Source organism: Coturnix japonica, chromosome 3, assembly GCF_001577835.2.
Source record: "Coturnix japonica isolate 7356 chromosome 3, Coturnix japonica 2.1, whole genome shotgun sequence".
NCBI lineage: Eukaryota > Metazoa > Chordata > Aves > Galliformes > Phasianidae > Coturnix > Coturnix japonica.
In genome coordinates, this window is record NC_029518.1 from 82,977,425 (window position 1) to 82,999,426 (window position 22,002).

A 22,002-nucleotide genomic window follows, 5' to 3' on the forward strand; every position below is an offset into this window, starting at 1 on the left:
TTATCAAGCATAAGAATTCCTTGTCCTCGGACACAACAAATTGCTTGTTTCATCTGGACAACTTTTAAAGAAAAGGATCACTCAGTGTTACAAGACTGATAAAAATCAGGTTGAAAGCTATAATGCATTTAGCACTGTAAAGAACACACATGGAATAATTTTTGCCACAAATTTCTGTAATGGAAATTTACAAAACAAAATTTAGCCTGAGTCTAAGTACTGAAATCTTGAATTTCATTCACTAATTGTCACCTGAGTCTATTTTGTCTGCATCATGCATGTTTTATAATATTTTAATAAATCAAGATAAAAAAGGAAGCAGAGAGAGCGCCAAAGCAAATAATCTGGCAAATGAAATTCTGTCATTTAGAAAAAACAAACTGAAGTCATTTTAAGCTCATTCATTAAAGGGCAAATTTTTAGCACAGAAAAGAAAACCAAAAACAAAGCAGTAAATAAAGAGAGCCTGTTTCCATTCTTTGATGCCCCAAGATGACAAATTAAAGTGAAATTGCAATAGTAAGCCACAGCAGATATCAACAGTCATAGCTATCGCCCTTCTGCCCTGGAGGTCCTAAGCAGGCAGAAAATGAAGCAGAAAAATAACTGAGATCATAACAACATCCTCATCAGAGGAGAATCCTCTCAGATTTCACCACTTGATTTCAGTCAGGATAATGGATTAAAAGTTACAGCAACTTCGCCACTGAATTGGGTTCTGAAAGGGTTACTCATAACATCTTTTAAAACAGGATTAGCTTGTAGGATCCTTGGTGGATAACAATGTGTTAACTATCGGTTGACTTAGCCCGGAATTGCCTGATGGATGAGTTTTCCTGGGTGAAGCAGGTAATGCAGTCTGTTTATCAGATGTGTTTCTCAGTGCAGAGCCTTAAAATGTTCCCTGATCAGTACAATGTTGGTTAGCTCAGATGCGTGTTCTCTCTTTTTCACCATAGAAAGCACTGATAAACACTTGACTTCATTCCAATGCAGATGATATGGTAGTTTTGGGGTTTTTTTTGTACTTTGAAAAGTTTTAGAAATGACAAAGTCATTTCCTTCCCATTTCTAAGCCACTCCTGCTACCAAGCTGCAAAACAATTTTATTTTCCAATCTGGGGGAAATAAAAAAGCAACACAGGAATTTAGGGACAGTGCTTCCCTTCTCCACACATCCTACATGCTGCAAAGAACAGTGTGCTGGGGCAGAATGAAAATGCTGCAAGCAATAACCACGAACCCCACTTACGATGCAAAGTTTTGCATTCCGCCTACAGATCAAGGGTAAAATCTTGGCCACATCCAAGTTAGTAGAGGAATCTTTTCATCAAACCCTTTGTTGCTAAGATATCACCAGAAGAATTTGTGCCTCCTTGTAACAGGCAAGTTTAGTGCCAGCAACCAAAAATTCATGCGAAATGCCTAACCTCTTACTCAGCATTATTTTCAGAAGTATTCAAGACAGATCAATGAAAAAAAAAAAATAAAATCTATCCATTACTTTAAAGGGAAGAAAGAAAAGTTCAATTTTTGCTGCTAAGTTAAACTGATCCATGGTTGAATTTATGTGAGCGTAAGACTAAAACTTATACCTGCTCATTTCCCAGCTCTGAACCATCATGTTAAATTTACCAGCTTTACCCAATTTGAAGTAATTATAATTGAAGCAGAAGCAATTTCAGCCCATTAACATCAATCCACTCATAAAGCCTGCAGGAAACTCCCTGGGTGTGGTTAAATTCTGCTTAACTTGGTTCAGGCAAAATTAGTATTTGTGCATAAATATACGTATATAAAAAATGACTTGGATGTGGTCAGAGGGGAAAATGACTCCTTACCATCTTTAACTAGAGGAGCTCTGTCATGCTCTAGGATCAACCCAAACCAGTACCTGAACTGAAGAGTCACTGCACTGGTGTTTTCCTAGCAGCTGGCCTTTCTGTGAGCACCCCTAGCTGACCCACTCTGCACCACACTGGCAGACCCTCGTTCTGCCATGGAACGAGGCCAGCAGCTGCAGCTCTCACTGCACAGCCAGCACAGCAGCAGCTGCTTTAATGGGTGCTGGCAGAGCACCACTCCCTTGGGATTGCCATCTATGTGGCTTCTCACAATTTTAAATTCTCATGGGTACTACTGGCAGATTGAGTATTGCAGTCCTGAACTGAACATGCCCTGTTCTTGATCTCAAAGAATTACCATGGGACTGATTTATTTACCGTGATGTTTTGTTACTTGTACACATTTTCTACAAGCTTCTGCTGTGTTCTGTTTCTCAACTGAGTTACTAATTTATGATAAATTTATGCAGCGAAAGGGAAAGAAAAGAGTGTTGCCATGCCTAGAGTAGATGCAGACACCTATGAACTAAAGGTCTGTTACTAGATAAGCAGAAATAATGGCTCAGGTGGTCCCTTCCAATTCAAAACTTCTATTTAATTCCTGATCAGGAGAATTTTTTGAAGTATTACATAAATCCAAATGGCAAGAATCTAAAACAGAAGACAGTATTAGTCTCAATAGTGCAAGTACTCTTGCAAGTATTTCTGTATTATGTGTCATACTAAAGCAAAAGACGGTTAAGATGGTTAACAAATACCCTCCTGGGTATCTCATACACTGCAAAGTAACTAATCTTGACAAGATCTGCTTTGAGCATAGTTATAGTAATGACCTTTTCCCCACATGGTTCAAAAATAATCAATACAAATTGCTTTGAAAACAACTTATTGATGTGATCTGAGAACTAATGCATCAGATAAATTCAAAGTCTTTTTGAAGATTTTGAAGATTCAAATTACTTTGACCGAGAGATGCAGAGCCCTGAAGTCAGGCAATGCATAATACTAAATGAAAGTTCATGAATACAGTGATAGAACAAGGGGAAATGGTTCCAAGCTTAAAGAGGATAGATTTAAATTAGACATAAGGAAAAAGTCTTTTACAGTGTGGGTGGTGAGGCATTGGAACAGGATGCCCTGATATGTGGTTGATGCCCCACCCCTGGAGACTTTCAAGGCAAAACTGGATCAGGCCCTGGGCAACCTGATCTACCTGTGGTGTCCGTGTTCATTGCAGGAGAATTGGACTAGATGGCCCTCAGAGGTTCCTTCCAGCTATAAAGATTCTGTGATTCCACAATTCACATGTAAAAGCTTTAACCAAACTGAGAAAGGTGATGTTCCTGGCTAAAGCTGCAGCATCACTGAAGGGCAACACAAAGTTAATGGCCTGCTTGAAGAACATGCCAGATTTGAAGACTATGCTGAAAGGCTGATAGATCTCAAATTTGATTTGCCATTTGTGATGTGATCTTTGAAGCTGAGCACACTTACGTTGCTTCCTCCCACTGAGCCATCTGTGCGTAGCCAGGCAACATAGTGAAACATCAAGAGTTACGAAGGAAGGAAATTTGGAAAAGACTCAACCCTCATTTTGAGCATAAAAATCATCCAGGATCTCAGAAGTCATGTATGTAGGAGGTAACTTGAAAAGCTGCTGTTGAGAAAGGCATAATGCATTGCTACTTCAACAGAATCGTGCACTCAGAACAAATAATTAAAAAACAAGTCCCTTCCACAACGCTTAATTCCACATCTTAACCGAATACATTTGTGCAGTGTGCTGGAAAGGAAATCATCATGATACCAGATGAGTTCTTGATCACTGCACAATAAACTGGAAAGATGTCATGAGACAGTTTAGCCTAAATGTATTAAAAATGATGACGTGGCAGTAAGATATTTAAAAATATTTCCCTGCAATCAGAACTGCTCCATTGCTTTGTTTTAGATGTGGGATTTTCCTGGAAGTTTTTCAGTAATTTTCTTTAAAGGAACAGCAGAGAGAGAGCATCTCACTGTTCAGTTTATAATGTTCATTCTTCAGGAAGGATGAGGTTGGAGCCAGAGGCAGCCTTATGCCCTAAGGAAAATAGTTTCTAGTTCTCCAAAGAACTTGAGAATTAATTCACAGAAGAAAAAAACCAGAAAGCCCTAATAAGGTCCAAGTTTCGATTACTGCAATTGAGGAATTCTTCCTATACAACTTGGTATGGGATCCTGCACCTTTGAATACACTGGAATGCAAAATAGAAAGGACAAACTCCTTCTAGCTGCTACGGGTAACAACAGATTAAGAAAAATATTCTCGTTCAGATGGTCTAGTGGAATTAATTTTATTGATGCAAATAGAAAAGATGAGTTACATGACATTATGAAACTCAAGCCATCTATCTCAGCAACTGATCAACTCAGCTGGGAAAAAGATTGTGACTACTGGGAACACTGGGGATACTGTTATTTATTTAACAATTGATACCGATGCTCATTTCTAAATACTACATCCTTTCCCTTTGAAAAAAGAAAACAAAAAACCTTTGTAACAAAACATTCCACTTTCACTGGAAAGTGGGTGGTGAAAACTGCCCTGCTGTACCCAGCAGCAGCAGCATGCAGTGGAAGGCTCTCCTTATACTTTCCAAGACCTTCTGTCTCAAAATTCTTTACAAATCTTGCAGCCAGTGACAAAGAAAAAATAATTTTATTTTTAGATGCTGAATGAGCTTCCTGCACACACAGTTATGTAAGCCAAGCACTTGACAGCTCCTCCCACGACATCACTCCTATTTGTGCCTTTCGCCTTGCTTACACACGCTGGTCCTGTTTCCATAGGCACCTCAAGAAAGCATGCATGCAGCTTTTGTTTTCTGTTTTTCTTTTACAACACTGTTTCAATAGCCAACTGAAATTCCAGGAAGGTACCAATAAAGTAGTCTTGGGAACCCAAAATCCCACCTTCGGGGAGGGAACCTGAAGGCAAACAAGCGCACAGATGAATGAAAAAAGAAAAGCAGACTTCTTGCCTTAACCCCATTTTGTTCTTTTATGCCTGATCAAACTCATTATCTCAATGGTTGCATACCCTGAAAAGTGTGAGCTGTAGTTCAAATCTAGTTCACTTCTGGTTTCGTAAAACTATCAGATCCAAACTCCATAAACATTTACAGGGCTGTATTGGTCTCTAGGTTTGGAAACTGAATAAACGGGAAACCAGGAATAATAACAGAAAACAAAAGATTAGTTGGCAGCCATCAGTTAAAAGATGAGTAGCTGTACTCACATGTAACCTTACAGCATGACCCTAAATTAGGTTTACCAATGTTATGAACAACACAGTACAGGAAGAAGCAGCACATACACACACTATTAAGTGACAAGCAACAAAATCCTGAGATCAGAACAACATAAACTAATGAATTCAGACTTGGGCTAAGCAGGCCTAATTACCAATACAGTCTGGACATATCATCATTATCCGACATGAGAAGCATTATCATAAACACAAGGAGACAATATTGAGCCTAACCCTTGCAAGGGAATAAATTCTAATCACTCTGCAGTCATGTAAACATTTGCAAGTAATTTCTAGGAACTTTATTATTGAATCTGATAATCTGAGCTTATAAAATTCTTTAATGTATTTATTCTCACAGCCATGCAAGATATAAGTTTTTCAGGCCACTAATTAGAGATAAAGAACTGAGTCTCAGAAGCTGCCAATCATACATAAAACAGATCTGGGAAACAAATCTCCTATATCTTAACTCTGGCAAGTCTTTTTAACACGCTTTGCTTTCATGACATCTCTTAATGGGTAATGACATGAATGCTGAAACCTACCTCAACATTGTGTCAGATCCGAGCACTGAAGAAACAGGTTGCACAAAAATTACTGTCCAACCACAAAACTGCTTATTCACACAGCTTGAGTATAATATCAGCACAGATATCAACAGCTTGCAACTGCAAAGATTGTGCAAAGTATCAAATGCAAGCAATTCACAGTGCTATACAACTCACAAGTAAAATTATGCAAGAACACCAAGCAAAACTTTTTAAGAGGATGAGAACTCACACATTGTGAGCATGGCTCAGGGATTATATTAAACTCTAGATAATCCTGACAGTGCAAGAAATTGTAGAGGTAAAGCACAAAAAATACTTTTTTCCTGGTGACAGGAACAGTTATGTCAGAAGGGAGGAAAACAGGACGTCCAACACAGTGACAGGCACGGAGCATGCAGGCAGTTGTTCTGCAGTACACCAGCAGGACAGCTGTGTTTTCCTGGGGTGTGTCCTGATTGTAGTTACAGGTCAAAGCTCTTCCCGTTCCTGGCTCTGTTCCATCATAAGGATGGAACATCCTGGAAACAAAGGGACAGTGGAATGAAAGTAAAGAGGTACCACAGTTCTTTCACACCCCTTCCTCTTTCAGGGTCCCAGAGGGGCTGCCAGTGGAGAGTGGAAAGGAGCTGGAAACCTCTGCCCCATGAAAAGAGAGAGAAGCTGCAGGCAGCCTCCATGGTGCAGCTGCATGGGATGTGAGAAGATGAACACCACCATAAACAGGCAGAGACAGTACGTGTATGAACATGCTTACACAAAGAAAGTACTGCAGTAATCCTGAGACAGGCCTGCAAATTGCCAAGCTGCCAGAGGTTTCCACTGGTGTTCAGACTAAATTATCTGTAACTCATGTGGAAATCACACTGTGAGGAGCTTTACCTCCCTCTTCCATATTCCCTTGAGGATAGCTAGATTTCGGCTCATTTCACTAATCTGTGTCAAGATGTGAATGAGACCCCTGGCAAGCCAGGAAAAGGATGCAAAGAAGTGAACATGAATGTGAAGCTTGCTAAAAATCATTTGAACAGCAAAGAGAAGAGTCTGTTCCTAAGTAGGTGAGACAAAAAATGTAGCATCAGATTTATTCTATGCATAATCCACCAGCTAAAAACTTATCTTCTGAACCAGTGAACTATTTCATGTCACCAGTGTGCTGTGTTTGAAGTGAGATTTATTTAAAATCTCTGGCCTTAAGTTCACATATATCAACTACAGTTTACAATTATGAATGTGTTACATCTGCTTTAGCATACAGACTAGCTTTGAAACAAAGATTTACATTATTAGTCTACAAATATATGTCAAGAGATGAAAGCTGGTTCGACTAGCAATTCATGCCATTATCATCAATTTAAAGCCTTATCACCAATGCCGGATTTGATATGTCACTTAATACATAAGTCTTGCTTACTCTGGACATTCAATTATAATCATCCATCCTTAAAGTGATGACAAAACTTACTATTTCCTTCCTATTATTTTCCTTCCTTAACCCTACAGTTCTTATTAGACAAACCTGCAAAAGTCAGCTTCAAAGGCGAAAGCTGAGTGCAGCAATTCTGCCCTTCCATTGAGTGAGTGAATGACAACAGCACAAGTGCACACTGTGGCCCATCAGACACCCCACCTGTTTCTCTGGTAACACTGAGATCTACAAGCACTGGTAAGCAGAAGGAAACTCAGAAGCATTGCTTCGTCAGTGTTGTGTTACAACTACTTTTGACAACAAACAGAAACAGCAGAGATCTAAACCACAAGCAAGTGGGAACAGGGTACAGATTTATCCTTTCAAGTCTGATCAGGAAAGTATAGAAGTCATAATTTAGCAGAGCTGAGGTTCGATTTTCTTTATGAGCTGCAAGTCTGTGAAACAAAAAACAAAATTCTGTCATAAATGAAAATGTGCTAATTATTTTTATAATTTTACTACCACCTCCTGCACTCATCATTGCACAGTATATGCTGTACAGATGGATCTTGCTCATTTTCTCTTTCATCTTTTTATTTAAAATACTTTTTTCCTTATGCAATAGCCTATGCTGCATATAACTTAATGAACACGATTAGCAACAGAAAGCCAAGATGCTGATGACATGCGCTGTCTTCTCACACGCTGCAATATGTTTAAGCCTCTCTGTTTCTTTGGAGTCTGTACTGCCTGGTCTGAAGTCTAACAGTGTGAAAAACCTCCATGGCTCACTTTTTGTTTTTGAGTGCATTGAGGATGAGAAAACAGAAAACTCAGTGTGGTCACCACTACTGCAGCACCAAGCAGGCATTCATCTCAGCACCGAATCCACATCTGAATGCCTGTCAACAGTTTGCAGAACTTGTGAACTCAAAACAATACCCACTGGGGTCTAAGAAACAAACTCTGGACAGTTGTGCCTATATTCCTCTTCAAAAAGTAGTGAAACAGACATATTTTCAGTGACTATGTTTGTAGAAGGATGATCTACAAGTGCAGGTCACCTGCTGATTCTTCTTATCCAGCTTGGAGAAGAGAAGGCTGCGGGGTGACCTCATTGCAGCCTTTCAATACCTGAAGGGAACTTACACCCAAGAGGGGAGTAAACTCTTCAAAAGGGCTGACAATAGCAGGACACGGGGAAATGGTTTTAAGTTAAAAGAGGGAAGATTTAGGTTGGATGTTAGGGGGAAGTTCTTCACTAGGAGAGTGGTTAGGCCCTGGAACAGGCTGCCCAGGGAGGTTGTGGATGCCCCGTCCTTGGAGGTGTTCAAGGCCAGGTTGGACGGGGTATTTATTATATTTTGCCACAAAAACAAATCAAATGTTCTCAAAACCACCTAAAATACACTTCAAATACCAATTACTGAAATACATCACAATGGTTCTGCCTGGGATACCAGAGGCTCATCCTCACAGACTTTCAAATAAGACTAACTCCAGTACAGGGAACAAGACTAGGCCTGATCTGCTCAAAGAAAAGAGATTACATAAACACAGTTTTTTCTGTTTGTACAAAAAAAAAAAAAGAAAAAAAAAAGAAAAAAAAAAAGAAATGTGAAATGTTTTATGCTTTAAATATTGTTACAGGGAGCAAAGACAAGTAATAATTTTACTCCACTACACAGCATATTAAGTTCCATACAAATACAAGAACTCAGCAAAACAGCTGAGACTTCAGTCTTTCTCTGTGTTTGTATCTAAAAGAATTTGGTTTTGGTGCTAGGGGAGAATAAAAGGAATAAGGCAAAAGCACAAAGACAGAAAGAGCATAACAGATCAAGCTAAGAAAAATTTTTTGCTTTCCTGACACACACCCTTAGGCCACACAGCATCTCCTGAAAAATGACAAGAAAGCTTAAAAAGAGATGAACTGAACAACCTAAATGGGTTCTCCTCCAGTATTCTGAGACAAAAAAGTCTTGCACAAAGCAGAACTGAGTAAAAAGCTGGAAATGTATATAAAAAAGATGATCACACAACCCCTTTTTTCTGCTTATAACAGTACTGAAGCATGCCTTGATTTATAGGTACTAATAAAAGTTTTCAACCTTTCACCAGTTGCATACTGCAACATACACAAAATAAATTACAATTCAGCTATTACTTTCCCTATAGCACCCACAGTAAAGTCTGTATCTTTAAACTATCCCATCCTTTCATGCAGCATGGTAGATAATTTAAGGTGCCAATTACATTTAACCAAGAAGAGATAATCTTATGGCAGTTGCTTTCTCAGACCAAGGATTTTGGTAGAGATAAACATGCCACAATAAGAGAAAATTAATTAACAACCAGTAATCATCACAAGCACATAAACAGAAGCTATCAGGAATCCTTGCTGATCACAGCAGTAATGTGAGAGTCTCAGCCTTAACAGTATTTAACCTAGAGCGCTGCAGATAAAAATGTTCCTTTCTCAGTTCTCCAGAAGTAGACGAGGTGACTCCCACTATTTAATGCTTTTACACAGAATCATCACTGCTCTGCATCCCTCCAGTTCACATTAACTGGAAACAAGAGCTAAAATCAAAGCTCTATAAGATTATAACTTATGGGAATTCAGGATTTTGCCTGTAGCATCCCAAAATGCTACTGAACAAGCTGTTTTGATCCTGGACAGATTACAACCACATTGTATGAGGCCACAGCAGTATTTTGGTATACTTCAAAATCAGAAGGGAACATAATTTTATGGTGATTACGTCATATTTAATGCTTTATCATTTGTGGTAAATGCAATTATTTTTTTTAATGTGATGATGACATAATCTTTATCACCGTAGTGCTGCACTGTCAGTGAAATTTTTGGTGAAATTCTTGCCAAAAATAAGCAACAGAGAGCAATTACACAGTCTTAACATCTCTTCCTCTCTACAAGAAGACTATTTTCTCAGCTTCTTTAATCTTCAGCAGCCACGAAAACTAGAACTAAGGGGACACCTCTACAGAAAAACTAATGTAATTAAGTGTCTTTTCAAACTTGCCTACAGAGGCCAGTTCAAGCAAATCTGCATTTGCTGTAATAGCCTGTCTTGACAGCACCACAGGTGAACAGCAAAACTACACTCCTTCCCTTTCATAAACAATTACCTTTTATTTAGTTGGATCATCTGGAATAAATGCTTGATTAAAATTGAGGGAAGATTTATTCATTTCTATAATTAGTATCCTTCATATGCTTTTTTAATTATTACCTTTTGATCTTTTCCATTAGAAAACTGAATTAATTCTGTGATCAGAGCTTAGTAAGAAAACAGTCAGTTCTGTTTGCCTTTTATCTATGGAGCACTATTTAAGCTAATGTTTGAGACAACAAATGATGTACTAAGTCATTTTATCTGTGAAGTCACCACATACCGTAAAATTCAAGCAAGTTCTACAGGATGGTTTGGATAAAGGTTTTCCTTTCCCCCCCCTCATCTCCCACTTCCCTGTCTGATATTGCTGACTTGGAAAGACTTGGTATTTTCAGCCATGAAGCTGCTGCACAAATCTGCACAACTGTTCCACCCACATGCTCCCACAATAGAAACTCTGATTCTAATTAATACGCTCCCCTTACGCACTTTATTCTTGGTGTCATGCTTACAGCAGGAGATAAAATAGAGCTCTCATATCATTGTTTAAGCAGCCCCTTAATGTTTTAAAGAAGTTATGTTAAAGAAGTTACAAGAATAAAGACATCCTTGAAAATGAGACGCAAGTACCCATAAAAGTGTGAGGCTGTTCGCAAAGGGAGGAGGAAGAAAGCTCAACACTAACTGTCACTAAAAACAAGGAAGGTATTAAATGCTGCAGCTGTACCTAAGACAGTTCTAAAACATAACAGAAAATTCATGAGGCAAAGAGAGCAATATAAATAAATGTAGTGTGAAAATTGTCCAAGTCCACACTGAAAGCAATCTAAATTACAATCCATTAACACGAATCACAATCTAGATACACTACATATGCTTACAAATACAATATTTAGTCAAAATACATGAAAATAACTCCTTACACATAAAAGGCATGCTACTACGTAAAACTTCTGAAACTCATATATCTCTTGAGGGTAGTTGGCAAGCTTATAGAAGGGATTAATGAGCAGAAAGAGTTTGCAAACTTCAGAGCCAGAAGTCAGTTTTGGAGAGAGGCTGGGAGAAAGTTACCTATTGGCATATAGTTTCAAAAACATTCATTGAAGTTAATGTTAAGTGTTCTTTTATTTTTTCCTGAACTTGATATTGTGTTTGGAGGATACTACCCACTTCACAGAAATAACTTCTACCCTCCAGTAACAATTGTATCCAACCTCTTTTTCCACAGCAGCAGGATGGCTTGCCATCTTCACAGAAGAGAAACTCCTTGCTTTAACTATGGAATGAGAACATTTGCACAGCCACGGGACAGCATACCACACCAAAGCAAACTTTTTTGCATGTACATACACATCCATGCCTTAAAACTCTAAAACCATTTATGCATTCATGAATAAAACCCTGAAATAGGACAAATACAAGAAAATCATTCTGCAAGGTGAGAGATTGTCTATCACTTTGTGGACTCCTGGTTTACAAAGAAAGAGGCTGCATTATTGTCATGTTACAGAACTCTTCATGCACCACATGTTTTGTATTGCACATTGTAGTTCATTGCAACTAAAATTTAGATTTATAAGATTTATAAATTTATAAGCGTAAAACAGCTGTCACTTGTGTCACTTTGTGTGCCCCAGTGGCGCAGTGGTAGGAATGCCGCTTTGCAACACTGGGGCCCGGGTTCGAATCCCCCTGTGACGCAAGTGGTAGAAGTGCCGCTCTGCTACACAGAGGCTCGAATCCCGGGGGTTGGACTTGATGATCTCTAAGGTCCCTTCCAACCCGCATGAGACTATGAGACTATGATGATACTTACTTGGCTTAGAGTTAACAATAACATTTTCAGCAGAGTGCTGGGGTGGAAACCTGCAGTTTTCTCCTTGGCCTTCACTGCTCCCATACTCTATGACTTCCACTTGTCCCAGTGGTACGCTCCATTTTAATAAATACCTCTGGCCAGTTGTCATAGTGCCACTGCTTTCATAGGAAGTGCTGAAAGATACACAAATCATTGCAGCGACAGGTCACTGTGTTTTATGGCATCCTATTTATTAACCTTTAAAATCTGCTGTTTATCAGCACGAGTTCTATGCACAACTTTAAACAAACACACACATCAGGATGACTTTTGTGACTAACTTATGCTGTGAGCACAAAGATTAGCTGTGCAAGTGCAAATAAACTTATTTACATACAGCACAGGATTACCAACATCAGACCCTCTATTTTGTTACTTCTATAACAAAGCATCAGTTACCATCTATTAAAGTCAACATGCATTTGAACACCTTAAGTGCTCAGGCAATACTGCCATTCCACCTTTCCCTGATTCTTTTGTCTTTTAGGACAATACCTGCAACAGTGTCAAATAGTAGTAACTGCTACATATAGAAAAGTCTGGATGGTGGGACCTTCCAGTGACCACCACCAGGAGGAGGAAGGTTAAGGCAACCTCCCAAAGGCTGCCTAACTAACATTTCAGCTGTGCCTTACAGCCCAAGATGTTCTTTGTAGCAGACCTTTTGTAATCACTGTGATTTCTCAGAGCCATTTATATGGAAGCTGCTGCTAACAGAAATGTATATCACAACAGGAATCTCAGAAGAAACAGCATGTTTTGGAAGTTCACTTGAAATAGAAATGGTATTAATGCTACTTTTCATTTGTTTCTTTTATTCCTTTCATTCCTTTATTCACACATTCAATCACGTGTAGCAAACATCTATTACTAAGTACAAAAGAGGCTAAAGGAAGAAAAAATGTTGGCTGAGATGGCTAAAATCTACAAGTTAAAAGCTTGAGATAAATCAGTCTGGTGTATTTACTTGGAACAGTATCTGAATCCCAAGGTTCAGCTAGTCAGCTACCTATTCACAACACAGTCAAGCTTTTGTTTCAATGAAGAGGCTCATATGAACAGAAAAAACACAAGTGCCAGAAATTAAATCAATATTTACGAACTACAGATCCAGTTCAAAAGAAAGAAAACAACAGCAGGACACAGCTGTTTAGCTGCTAGGAATAGTATCCAGCTCATCCAACTCGTGCTTCTTAAAAGTTAGGTCTCCAGTTCAGGCCAGCCATCTAGACTACATATGAAGAAGGACCTACAGAGGGTGGTGAACTCTGTAGAAGTATGTCTCTTGCCAGCTATAGAGAATTAGTTTGGAACTAATGGTCCCCAGCCTCCTGGGATACTTGACTATTTCTGTGAAGACTGACAAAAAGTGGTTAAGAAAACTGAGCTGATTCCACCTGCACATGTAAAGTTTCTAAAGAAGCCTCAATCTCCAGGGGGTGATTTGTAGGTATGCGTATATCAGGGAGTTTGAAAACGGCTGATGCTTCACAAATCAAGAGGTGCATTCGATAATGTTCATCTCTTTGGACCAAAAATTCTGGACTGGATACTGGTGTAACACATGAAATTTGGTAGATGATCTCTTTCAGTCCCTAAAATGCTTGTGTATTTTCTGAAGTACAGTCACTACATGGCACTTTTTACTCACTGACATGAGACCAAGCATACGCAGAAATGAAAAAAAATCTGTACTGTATTCACACTTCACTCATGAACTAACATATCAACTCATAATATCCTTAAGAAAAGCTGTAAGATTCAGTCTACAATTTCTCTGTCAGAATGTACCAACACATAAAGGTTTTTATGATACAAGCAAGACTGGAATGTGAGTATGACCTTGACATACACGGTGGTATATGAACACTAATAGCTACTGCCAACTAAAACAGAAAGCATGATGGAAAAATGCCTTCTTCAAAGTACCTCAGCTTTCAACCTTCAATGTTTGGTCTCAGAGATAAAAACCTTTCCCCAGCTGGAATTTCTTTAGTAAGTTCCAGCTTTTTTTCTGGCTACATGCATTAGCTTTGGTTCTTGTTTTGCTTTAATTTGGAAACTCTGTCAAGTTACAGATGTGTGACAGCGTGAATTTAAGGAAGAAGAGAGAAAAAAAAAGCCTACTGCAGCATGCCTCCATTCCACTCAACGCTAATGCACGAGTGATTAAACAGCATAGGACATTTTTACCTGTATTTCCAACTTATTTTATATATATATATATAAGCATGAATTTATTCTTGAGCTAGGTATGAAATGTAGCTGTCTATTCATCATGACAACTAAGAAAAATCATTAGCCACAGCAAAAACAAAAAAGTTTTTTCATTGTCATTTTTTTTGCAGCTTAAGCTTTGATTTAAAACACATGAATGAAGCCTTACCGCACGTTTACTGTTGCGCACATCAGCACATCGTTTAACATGAAAAGCCGTCGCTCTTTGGTTTTGATAATTTCTCCCTTGTCATTGTAAACTGTTTCAACCATATCATCAGTCCGTATGAGGTACCTGTTTCCACTGCTGAGTAGCTAGGTTTTAAAAACAATCAATGTTCTGTATTATATATGTTATACAGTATACCTGACATTCAGTGCAAAAAAGATAAAACACAATCATTCGCCATAATAATATAAATGATCACGGGTGGGTTTGCCAAATAAATTAAGCATTTATACTTATTTTCTTTTGCCGAAAAGTTTACAGCAGCAGTAACATATGCCCTAGAAGCATGGTTTGCAGGGGTCTGCAGTCTTAATAAGGAACCTTCAGCTCCCTCTGAAAGACTTCATACCACTGAATGATTCCTAGTGAGAAAAAATTACAACTTCCACAGTTTCTGTTGTTTCCATCCCTCATTTCTTCTTTCACAGTGCATTTAAATGCTGTGCACAGTTCCAAGCTTCCCAAAGGGATGTGTCCCATAGGAGCGGGTGGAGAAAGAGTGCTTTTGCCTTCTCTGTCTCCACTGGCTCACAAAGTCAGCTAGGGAGTGCAGCTGACATATTTCCACAGACTGCCAAGACTATGACATGTACAAAAGACGTATGGCATGTAAATTGTTCCTGCAATTTTCTTTCAAGTGCTGAGGCTCCACAACGTGTGCAAGAACAAACCAGTTCCTCACAGGTCAAAGACATCTCTGTAGCAGTCAAAAGAACAAAACAGTCCGTAACTCACTTGCTTCCTATCTATCCACATCCTTCCCCGCCTGTTTCACCATTTTGCACTGTTCCAAATTTGTATTAGCAAATATTAGGTCACAAGGCATATCTCACAGTGTCCTCTCAGTACAGAATTTAACACTGTACAGTTTAAATCAATGGATAAAAGAAATCTGGTCAACATCTTAAAGGGCATATTCTATGTCTTTAAATCCTTCAGTCATTTGTACACGATCATCAGTAGCAAATTCAAAAAGCAGGAGCATATGATTTAGAAACGAAAGTAAAATCACAAAATACATCCTGCAACACACATAGAATAGAAATACTATTCCAATATGACAATACATTCAGTCTCTCATTTTTGATAAATAGTTTAAGACAAGTGTATTGTGGTTGATTGCCTTCTCCTTAAAACTACAAGACTATTTAAGAATCACAAACAAAAACACTCCTTGCACTCTTCTGGCACATCCTCATTACTCCATCCTAGTGTAAGCCCACAGCATACGTAACCTCGTTAAAGCAATAAATGAAGCGCTAGGAAAGACAGAAGCAGCTATGGTGCAAATAAGCATACATATTTTCACAGTAAAGATATCTACTAACAAAGTCACATAAAATTGTTCCTCCCCTCCCACCAAATACTTTTTATAGTTCTTTAAAGACTTTTCTATTGTATGATCCAGGTGTGCGAATGAAACAGACCGTGATATTCCTTAAAACAAGGAAAGTACTGAACACATTCCACTGCACACTCTGAACTGCTCCACAATTGTATTAGGAGCTGAACTGCTCACACTGCTGTACGAGGAACTGGATTCTTCCTTCATACTGGAGTAACCTCTTGGTTTTAAGTTAAACTCAAAGTTGAATTTTCTCATGCAGGAGATATGCATGAAAACTTACTACAGAAATAGGAAACTGCATTATGTTCTACACTGCCACAAAACACGTATACTGCTGTTATTTCAGCATCTATCTCCTCCAGCTGGTTAGAACCAGCAAACCCATTCAGTCCTGGAAATGACCCACATCTCACATCTACCACTAGAACTCCACGGTATTAAGCACCACAGAAAAGCCCACAGGTGTCCCTTCAGTGTCCATTCTAAAGACCGTTCAAGGACAGAAACTAATAACAACATTAAGTGCTTCACCACACATTTCAAATGCATTTCCTAACCTTGTTCAGGTAACGTTCGTTCATTGCTTTTGCTATTTGTTTTATTTCACAGCGCTGATCTGCGTCCCTTTTTCTTTCATTCAGCTTCTCTGCTAGAGTTTCAAGCTCTGTAAGAGCCATCTGCAGGGGTAATCTGTCAGGATGTCCTTTACTTGTGTTCTTCAACATATCCTGAGGAGTAATGACAAAACAAAACAAACAAAAAAAATCAGGTTCAACTTCTAACTCAAGCCTGAAAGGCTAGAGGATTTCCAATGGAATTACATGTTAATACCACCTACTTTAAAGAATAAAATCAATAAACATCTAATGAATACTCAGACAGTGCTCTAGTTATTTTCCAGAATATCTTAGTAGTTTTTAAAGATACTGAATGGAATTGAATATAGCTCATCTATGGAAAGTACAGAGAAGAAACCTGAAAAATAAATGTAAAAGCCTCAAATGCAAAAGTAAGTAAATCAACAGCACAAGCTGCATATAATATTTAATATTTTCATTACATATTTAATAATATTTAATAATATTTAATAATAAATTTCTATGATAATATGTAGGTGTAGAAGCAGTTCTTTAAAATTAAACTTTTTGGTTACTTTCTACTATAATATCTTTATAGAAATTTATAGTAATAGATATTATAGAATTTAAAGTATATATAAAAATATAAATATAAATACACACACACACACACACTATATCTACTATATTCCCTTTATTACTGACATTATTCCTCACTAGTACATTGACAGCTTGCATGTCCCGAAGTAGCAGACCATACTTACTTCATGGAGGTCACAACAGCTTCCAAAGAATCCTTCCCTGCTGTAGGCATACATTAGAACAATGCTCCTTTCACACAGCACTTAAAAGACACCACATATTCAGTACACTTACCACAGTAAACTCCATCTCTTCTGCTACCTTAAAAACACTTGCCACAGCTACCAGCTTCATCCTCTCACAATTACCTTTGAATTTCACCATTATTATTGGGTAAGTCTATTTGGTAAATATTCTTTACCTGCAACAGCAGAATGAACTGTGGGAAGCGCTGGATAGGTTTCATCATTAAACCATACAGCGTAATCCGATCAGGGCTCGACTCCTGGCACTGCTGCAATGCAAGAATGTCACACCGTTTTACTTCCGTAAGCGTATCAGGCACAGAATGAAAGGAAAATATTTTATGAAAGTTCTTCAACATCATAACCATTCATTACAGCAGCATTGCGAAGATTCTCATTTTCATTAATAACAATAATAAATAAATCATTATTAAGACGATGGCATGGCCACTCAACTGAAATCTCCTCCCTAAAAAAGTACAACTGGGAAGGAGCCTCACCAGCAAGGCTGCACGTATGTATACACTGTTATAGCACCTTCATGCTTTTCATATAACCAGCCATGAAATGTCTGCTTAACATCAACGACAACAAAGCAAATGTACTTGCTCAGGGTCTTAAATCTAAAATTCCTTAGTGATTTGTTGATTTATAGTCTAATTTACTGCTGTTGCACTGTTTCTTGGGACTGAGACCAGAGAGGTGTAACAGCCAATGTGTTTTTAAGAGAAAATCTAAGGAAAACACAATCACCTCAGTACTACAGAAACAAAAAGATTCAAATTTCTTTATTAAAAGAAATGATGGAAAAAAGCACTGATTTCTGTTTGGAAAGAAATCTATAAGATTTTGTCATTTTGGTTATCAAGACTAGCAGAAAAGAACAGAAAAGAATATCACTGACATGTGCAGAAGCCCTGTATATATAACTCACTCCAACATCTGCAAATACACTGATCAGAATCACAGATGACCCAACCCAAGATGAGTAGAAGAAACATTACAGTACAAAAACAAACAACATTGAATGAGTATAATGCTCCAATTCCTATTTATTTTCTATTTTTATTATCAGCCTCACAGCAGTTTGTTTCCCTATTTATCTCCAAGGCATATATATATATATATATATATATATATATATATATATATATATATACACACATGTATTTATATATATAACTCAGTAAAGAGTTTGACGATGCCAAAAGCTTTCAAATTAGAATCATGTGTGCTGCTGCTGCTGCCATATTCCCCAAGTGCTTTTAATTAATCTTAAAATGTCAAGACAGATTAGGAATCAGCTCCCCCAACCCCACCACCCAAAATTTCTAGGCAACCTACGAGCTTACATCTTAGTTTTCCCAGGGCACCCAACTTTAGTGTTTGACTGACCACCTCCACAGAACAGGCAGGGTAACAACTCTGAAAGGCACAGCTCAATCCAGAACTCTCAGGGAAAGGGAACAAACACAGCTTCTAGGCTCTCAGCAGAGTAACTGACAGCCTAAATGCCTTGCAGTGGATTTTGCCTATCCTCTGTAGGGTATCATCCTTAAGACTTCCCAGCAGTTCTGTTGCATGTGCCAGGCTTTCAATAAACATTACTGGAAGCATCACATTCATCAGGGTAATAAGCATTCTGTACAAATATTTCAGTTCCCCCCCCCCCCCCCCACACACACACACCAGATTGCAAAAAATATATATTTTAAAAATAATAGAAATTTAATGTGGAACAGAATTATGGCTGTATGACTCTGCACAACATAATAAGGAGGTCAGACATGAAACAAATCCCAAACAAGAAGATTCAAATGGTGAACTATTCCTTTGAAGGTCACCAAGGAAGAAAGAACTCCAATCTTTTGTCAAGCACAGCCATGCAAACAGCAGTCAGTAAACTGATCTGAACAAAACCAAAAATACTCTGTGCTCCAAAATACATGCAAGATCTAAAATTATGTTATTCTGAAAATACAGCAGTGAAACAATAACTCACCTTTAAGAAATCCAAAAAGGCAGGTTTGGTGGCACACGTTTTCTTAAGAATCCCCACTGCTGTACTGAAGTTGTTGACATATTCACTGTATGCATCCAATACCATCGACTTCGAAAACTAAAGACATAAACAGGTAAACCTTATGCCTAAGAACAAAATACATCTGAAGCATTATTCAGAACCCTGACAGATTAAGGACTCATTTTATTAGGTGCTAAAGGCTTTTGCTTCACTTAGTGCTGGATCTACAGAAATACTCATGATGCCTGAAATAACTTTTCTGCAAAACACAGGCTGGAGATCTAAAGATGTAGCAGCTGTGAATTACAGAAATGTAAATTTACAGAAGTAGCATCATCTTGGCTGCAATACTAGAGCATGAGGACTGAGTAATCAAGAGGCCTCCAAGTGAGAGTCAAAGCAGCTGGTGAGATCCCATGATCAACAGCAATAACGCACTGCTGCCTACATTCCAGATTTGATGAACAAGTGGAATACCAATCCTACTCATGCCCCATCTTCAGCGGGCATTTATCAAGAAAGCAGATGTTGCGGCTTGCAAACTGCCGCACAAAGGGAAAGATCACTGCCCATTGCTTTCTTAGTAAAGATTATCCCTCTCTTCTGCAGAGCTGGTCTAATTAATACACCCCAACTTGCTCCAGACAAAACAAAATAGATCAGATTTAAAGAGAATATCTTTAGTAAATATTCCTTTTTCATTAAAGTGGGGTCTAAGCACTAAAACACACAGATCCCAGCTCTCTTTTGGATGAAAGGAAAAGGCTGTAACACCCAGCATCTGGGAGGCAACGAAAGAAAATACTCAAATCAGCAAGGTAAGTAGCCTTTTCCATCCATATACTTATGCTACCTGCTTTTTAAGGGATACGGAGCTTCAATCTCACCCTAATTTTGGTGGGTTTTTGAATCACTCTCCTCTGAAAAAGAAACTAGTTAAGCATCTCAGAGATTCAGCAAAGCCTGAAAATTTTAGCCACAATCTTGTAATCTACTAAGCTAGCTGAAGATAAGTGTTCTTTAGCAGAATGGTACATACACATTCTGACAGTTACCACAGGCACTGAAGATCATAGGAATAAAATGGTCAAACTAGACAGAAAGACACCATTGAATACTGAATTCTAAAATAAAGATAGATTATCTGTTCAGATGTATTTGCTTACTGAAGCAACAAAGACATCGCCAATCATTTCAACAGAATCCCACTCAGACACACGACTGGCCAGTGCTATCTGAAACAATGAATGGCACTGAAGAATTTCTTTAATTCTATAGAAGACCATTTTGAGTTTTCTTTCACTCAGTAACTTTGGTTCCATTTCTGAAAGGGGCTTCTCATATTGCTGTGGAAGAAAAGACATATAAATAAATTAAAACCACTTAAAAATGGGGTCTCCTATACACAGAAGAAACAAAAACAATTTATGTAACGGTATATACATATAAAATCTCACTTAATTTTTGGCATAGAGTATCTGTAGGAAAGTCTGTGAGTCACACTACAGATTCTTTAAGGATTAATTTCAAATTTCCAAATTGTAAAATGCCAAAGTTAACAACATACCTCCAATATTCTTTTCAGAGCATCTACATAATTCTTTTCACTATCAACTACAGAGCCCAAAATATATCTTCTCACAACCTGTTGAGGAAAAACAATTTTCTCAGATACTCCAATCACATAAACATCTTCATCATAACTAGGAATACTCATGATCAAATTTTCACATTAATAACAAGCAAAAATCCACAAAGCAGTACTGGCAGAGCCATAAAATGAATACTCTGCCTCTTAAGGAGTCATTAAATTCATCATTACTCTAAAATTATTATTAGGACAAGGACAGTTAGTGTAAGCCCATGTACTCTTTGCTGCCTGTTCCAATCTCAAACTTCAATTCCGATATGATCTAATTGTAGATATATGAATTTAGACATTGATATTGATAACAATAGGTACAGATGATATTGGCTATTTCAGTAAATAGCCACAATAAAACAAGGTAATGGTGTTAAAAATCACTCTTCAAGCAGACTTCCTTCTTTCTACTTTAATTTTTTTTTAATGTTACATAAACTTTATGGAACTGATTATATAAAGACTGCTCGCAAGTCATAAGACTGCTCTCTTTTTTGCTGCTCATCTCAGAAGTGCTTGCTCCCTAGCCATCTCACCTTCAGCTTTAGAGTAAGGCCTTTGGTTTGGGACACTCTCTCATTTATTTGGTTTATTAGCTTCAATCCCAATTAACTTGTATTTCTGCTATTATAATTAGTAAATTAACTTTCCTCCTCAGATCGTTGCCACTGTGTTTATTTTTTTCCGTATTTATTATTATTATTACTCATTCCCCTTTTTTTTCTCCCTCTCCCCCCCCAGCTTTTCAGGCCAGTGTATCTGTGGGCCTGCTGTTCCCCTGTCACAGACACAGACAGATCTAGAGATAACTCCATGACACACACCTAAGTGAAAACCTTATCTATACTCATACCAATTGAAACAATTAGAAGAGTTTCAGGAAATACTGCCATATCTTATGTTTACAGACTGTAGGCTATTCATCACATATCCTCCTTCGTTCCCTCAGCTGAAATGCATACTGCATGTGCAAAAGGATGCAGAAATTGATATGTTTCAAAAGCAAAACTTTTAACTGATAAGCATTATAATTCTTGAT

The 22,002-nt window shown here is 38.0% G+C and overlaps 1 protein-coding gene across 7 annotated transcripts in view; it reads right to left on the reverse strand.

The window, feature by feature from the left end:
- The window catches only part of ARHGEF10 (Rho guanine nucleotide exchange factor 10), a 102,984-nt gene that overhangs the window by 39,051 nt on the left and 41,931 nt on the right, over window positions 1–22,002 (reverse strand). For 6 of the 7 annotated variants that reach the window (XM_015859320.2, XM_015859322.2, XM_015859323.2 and 3 more), the window contains 7 exons: window positions 20,889–20,966; window positions 20,488–20,667; window positions 19,301–19,417; window positions 17,475–17,567; window positions 16,451–16,621; window positions 14,486–14,631; window positions 12,058–12,233 (listed from right to left, as the gene is read on the reverse strand). In XM_015859320.2, coding sequence (XP_015714806.1) covers window positions 12,058–12,233; window positions 14,486–14,631; window positions 16,451–16,621; window positions 17,475–17,567; window positions 19,301–19,417; window positions 20,488–20,667; window positions 20,889–20,966 — 961 coding nt within the window. The remainder of the gene's footprint in view (window positions 1–12,057; window positions 12,234–14,485; window positions 14,632–16,450; window positions 16,622–17,474; window positions 17,568–19,300; window positions 19,418–20,487; window positions 20,668–20,888; window positions 20,967–22,002) is intronic. The other variant, XM_015859321.2, reaches the window with a different exon arrangement.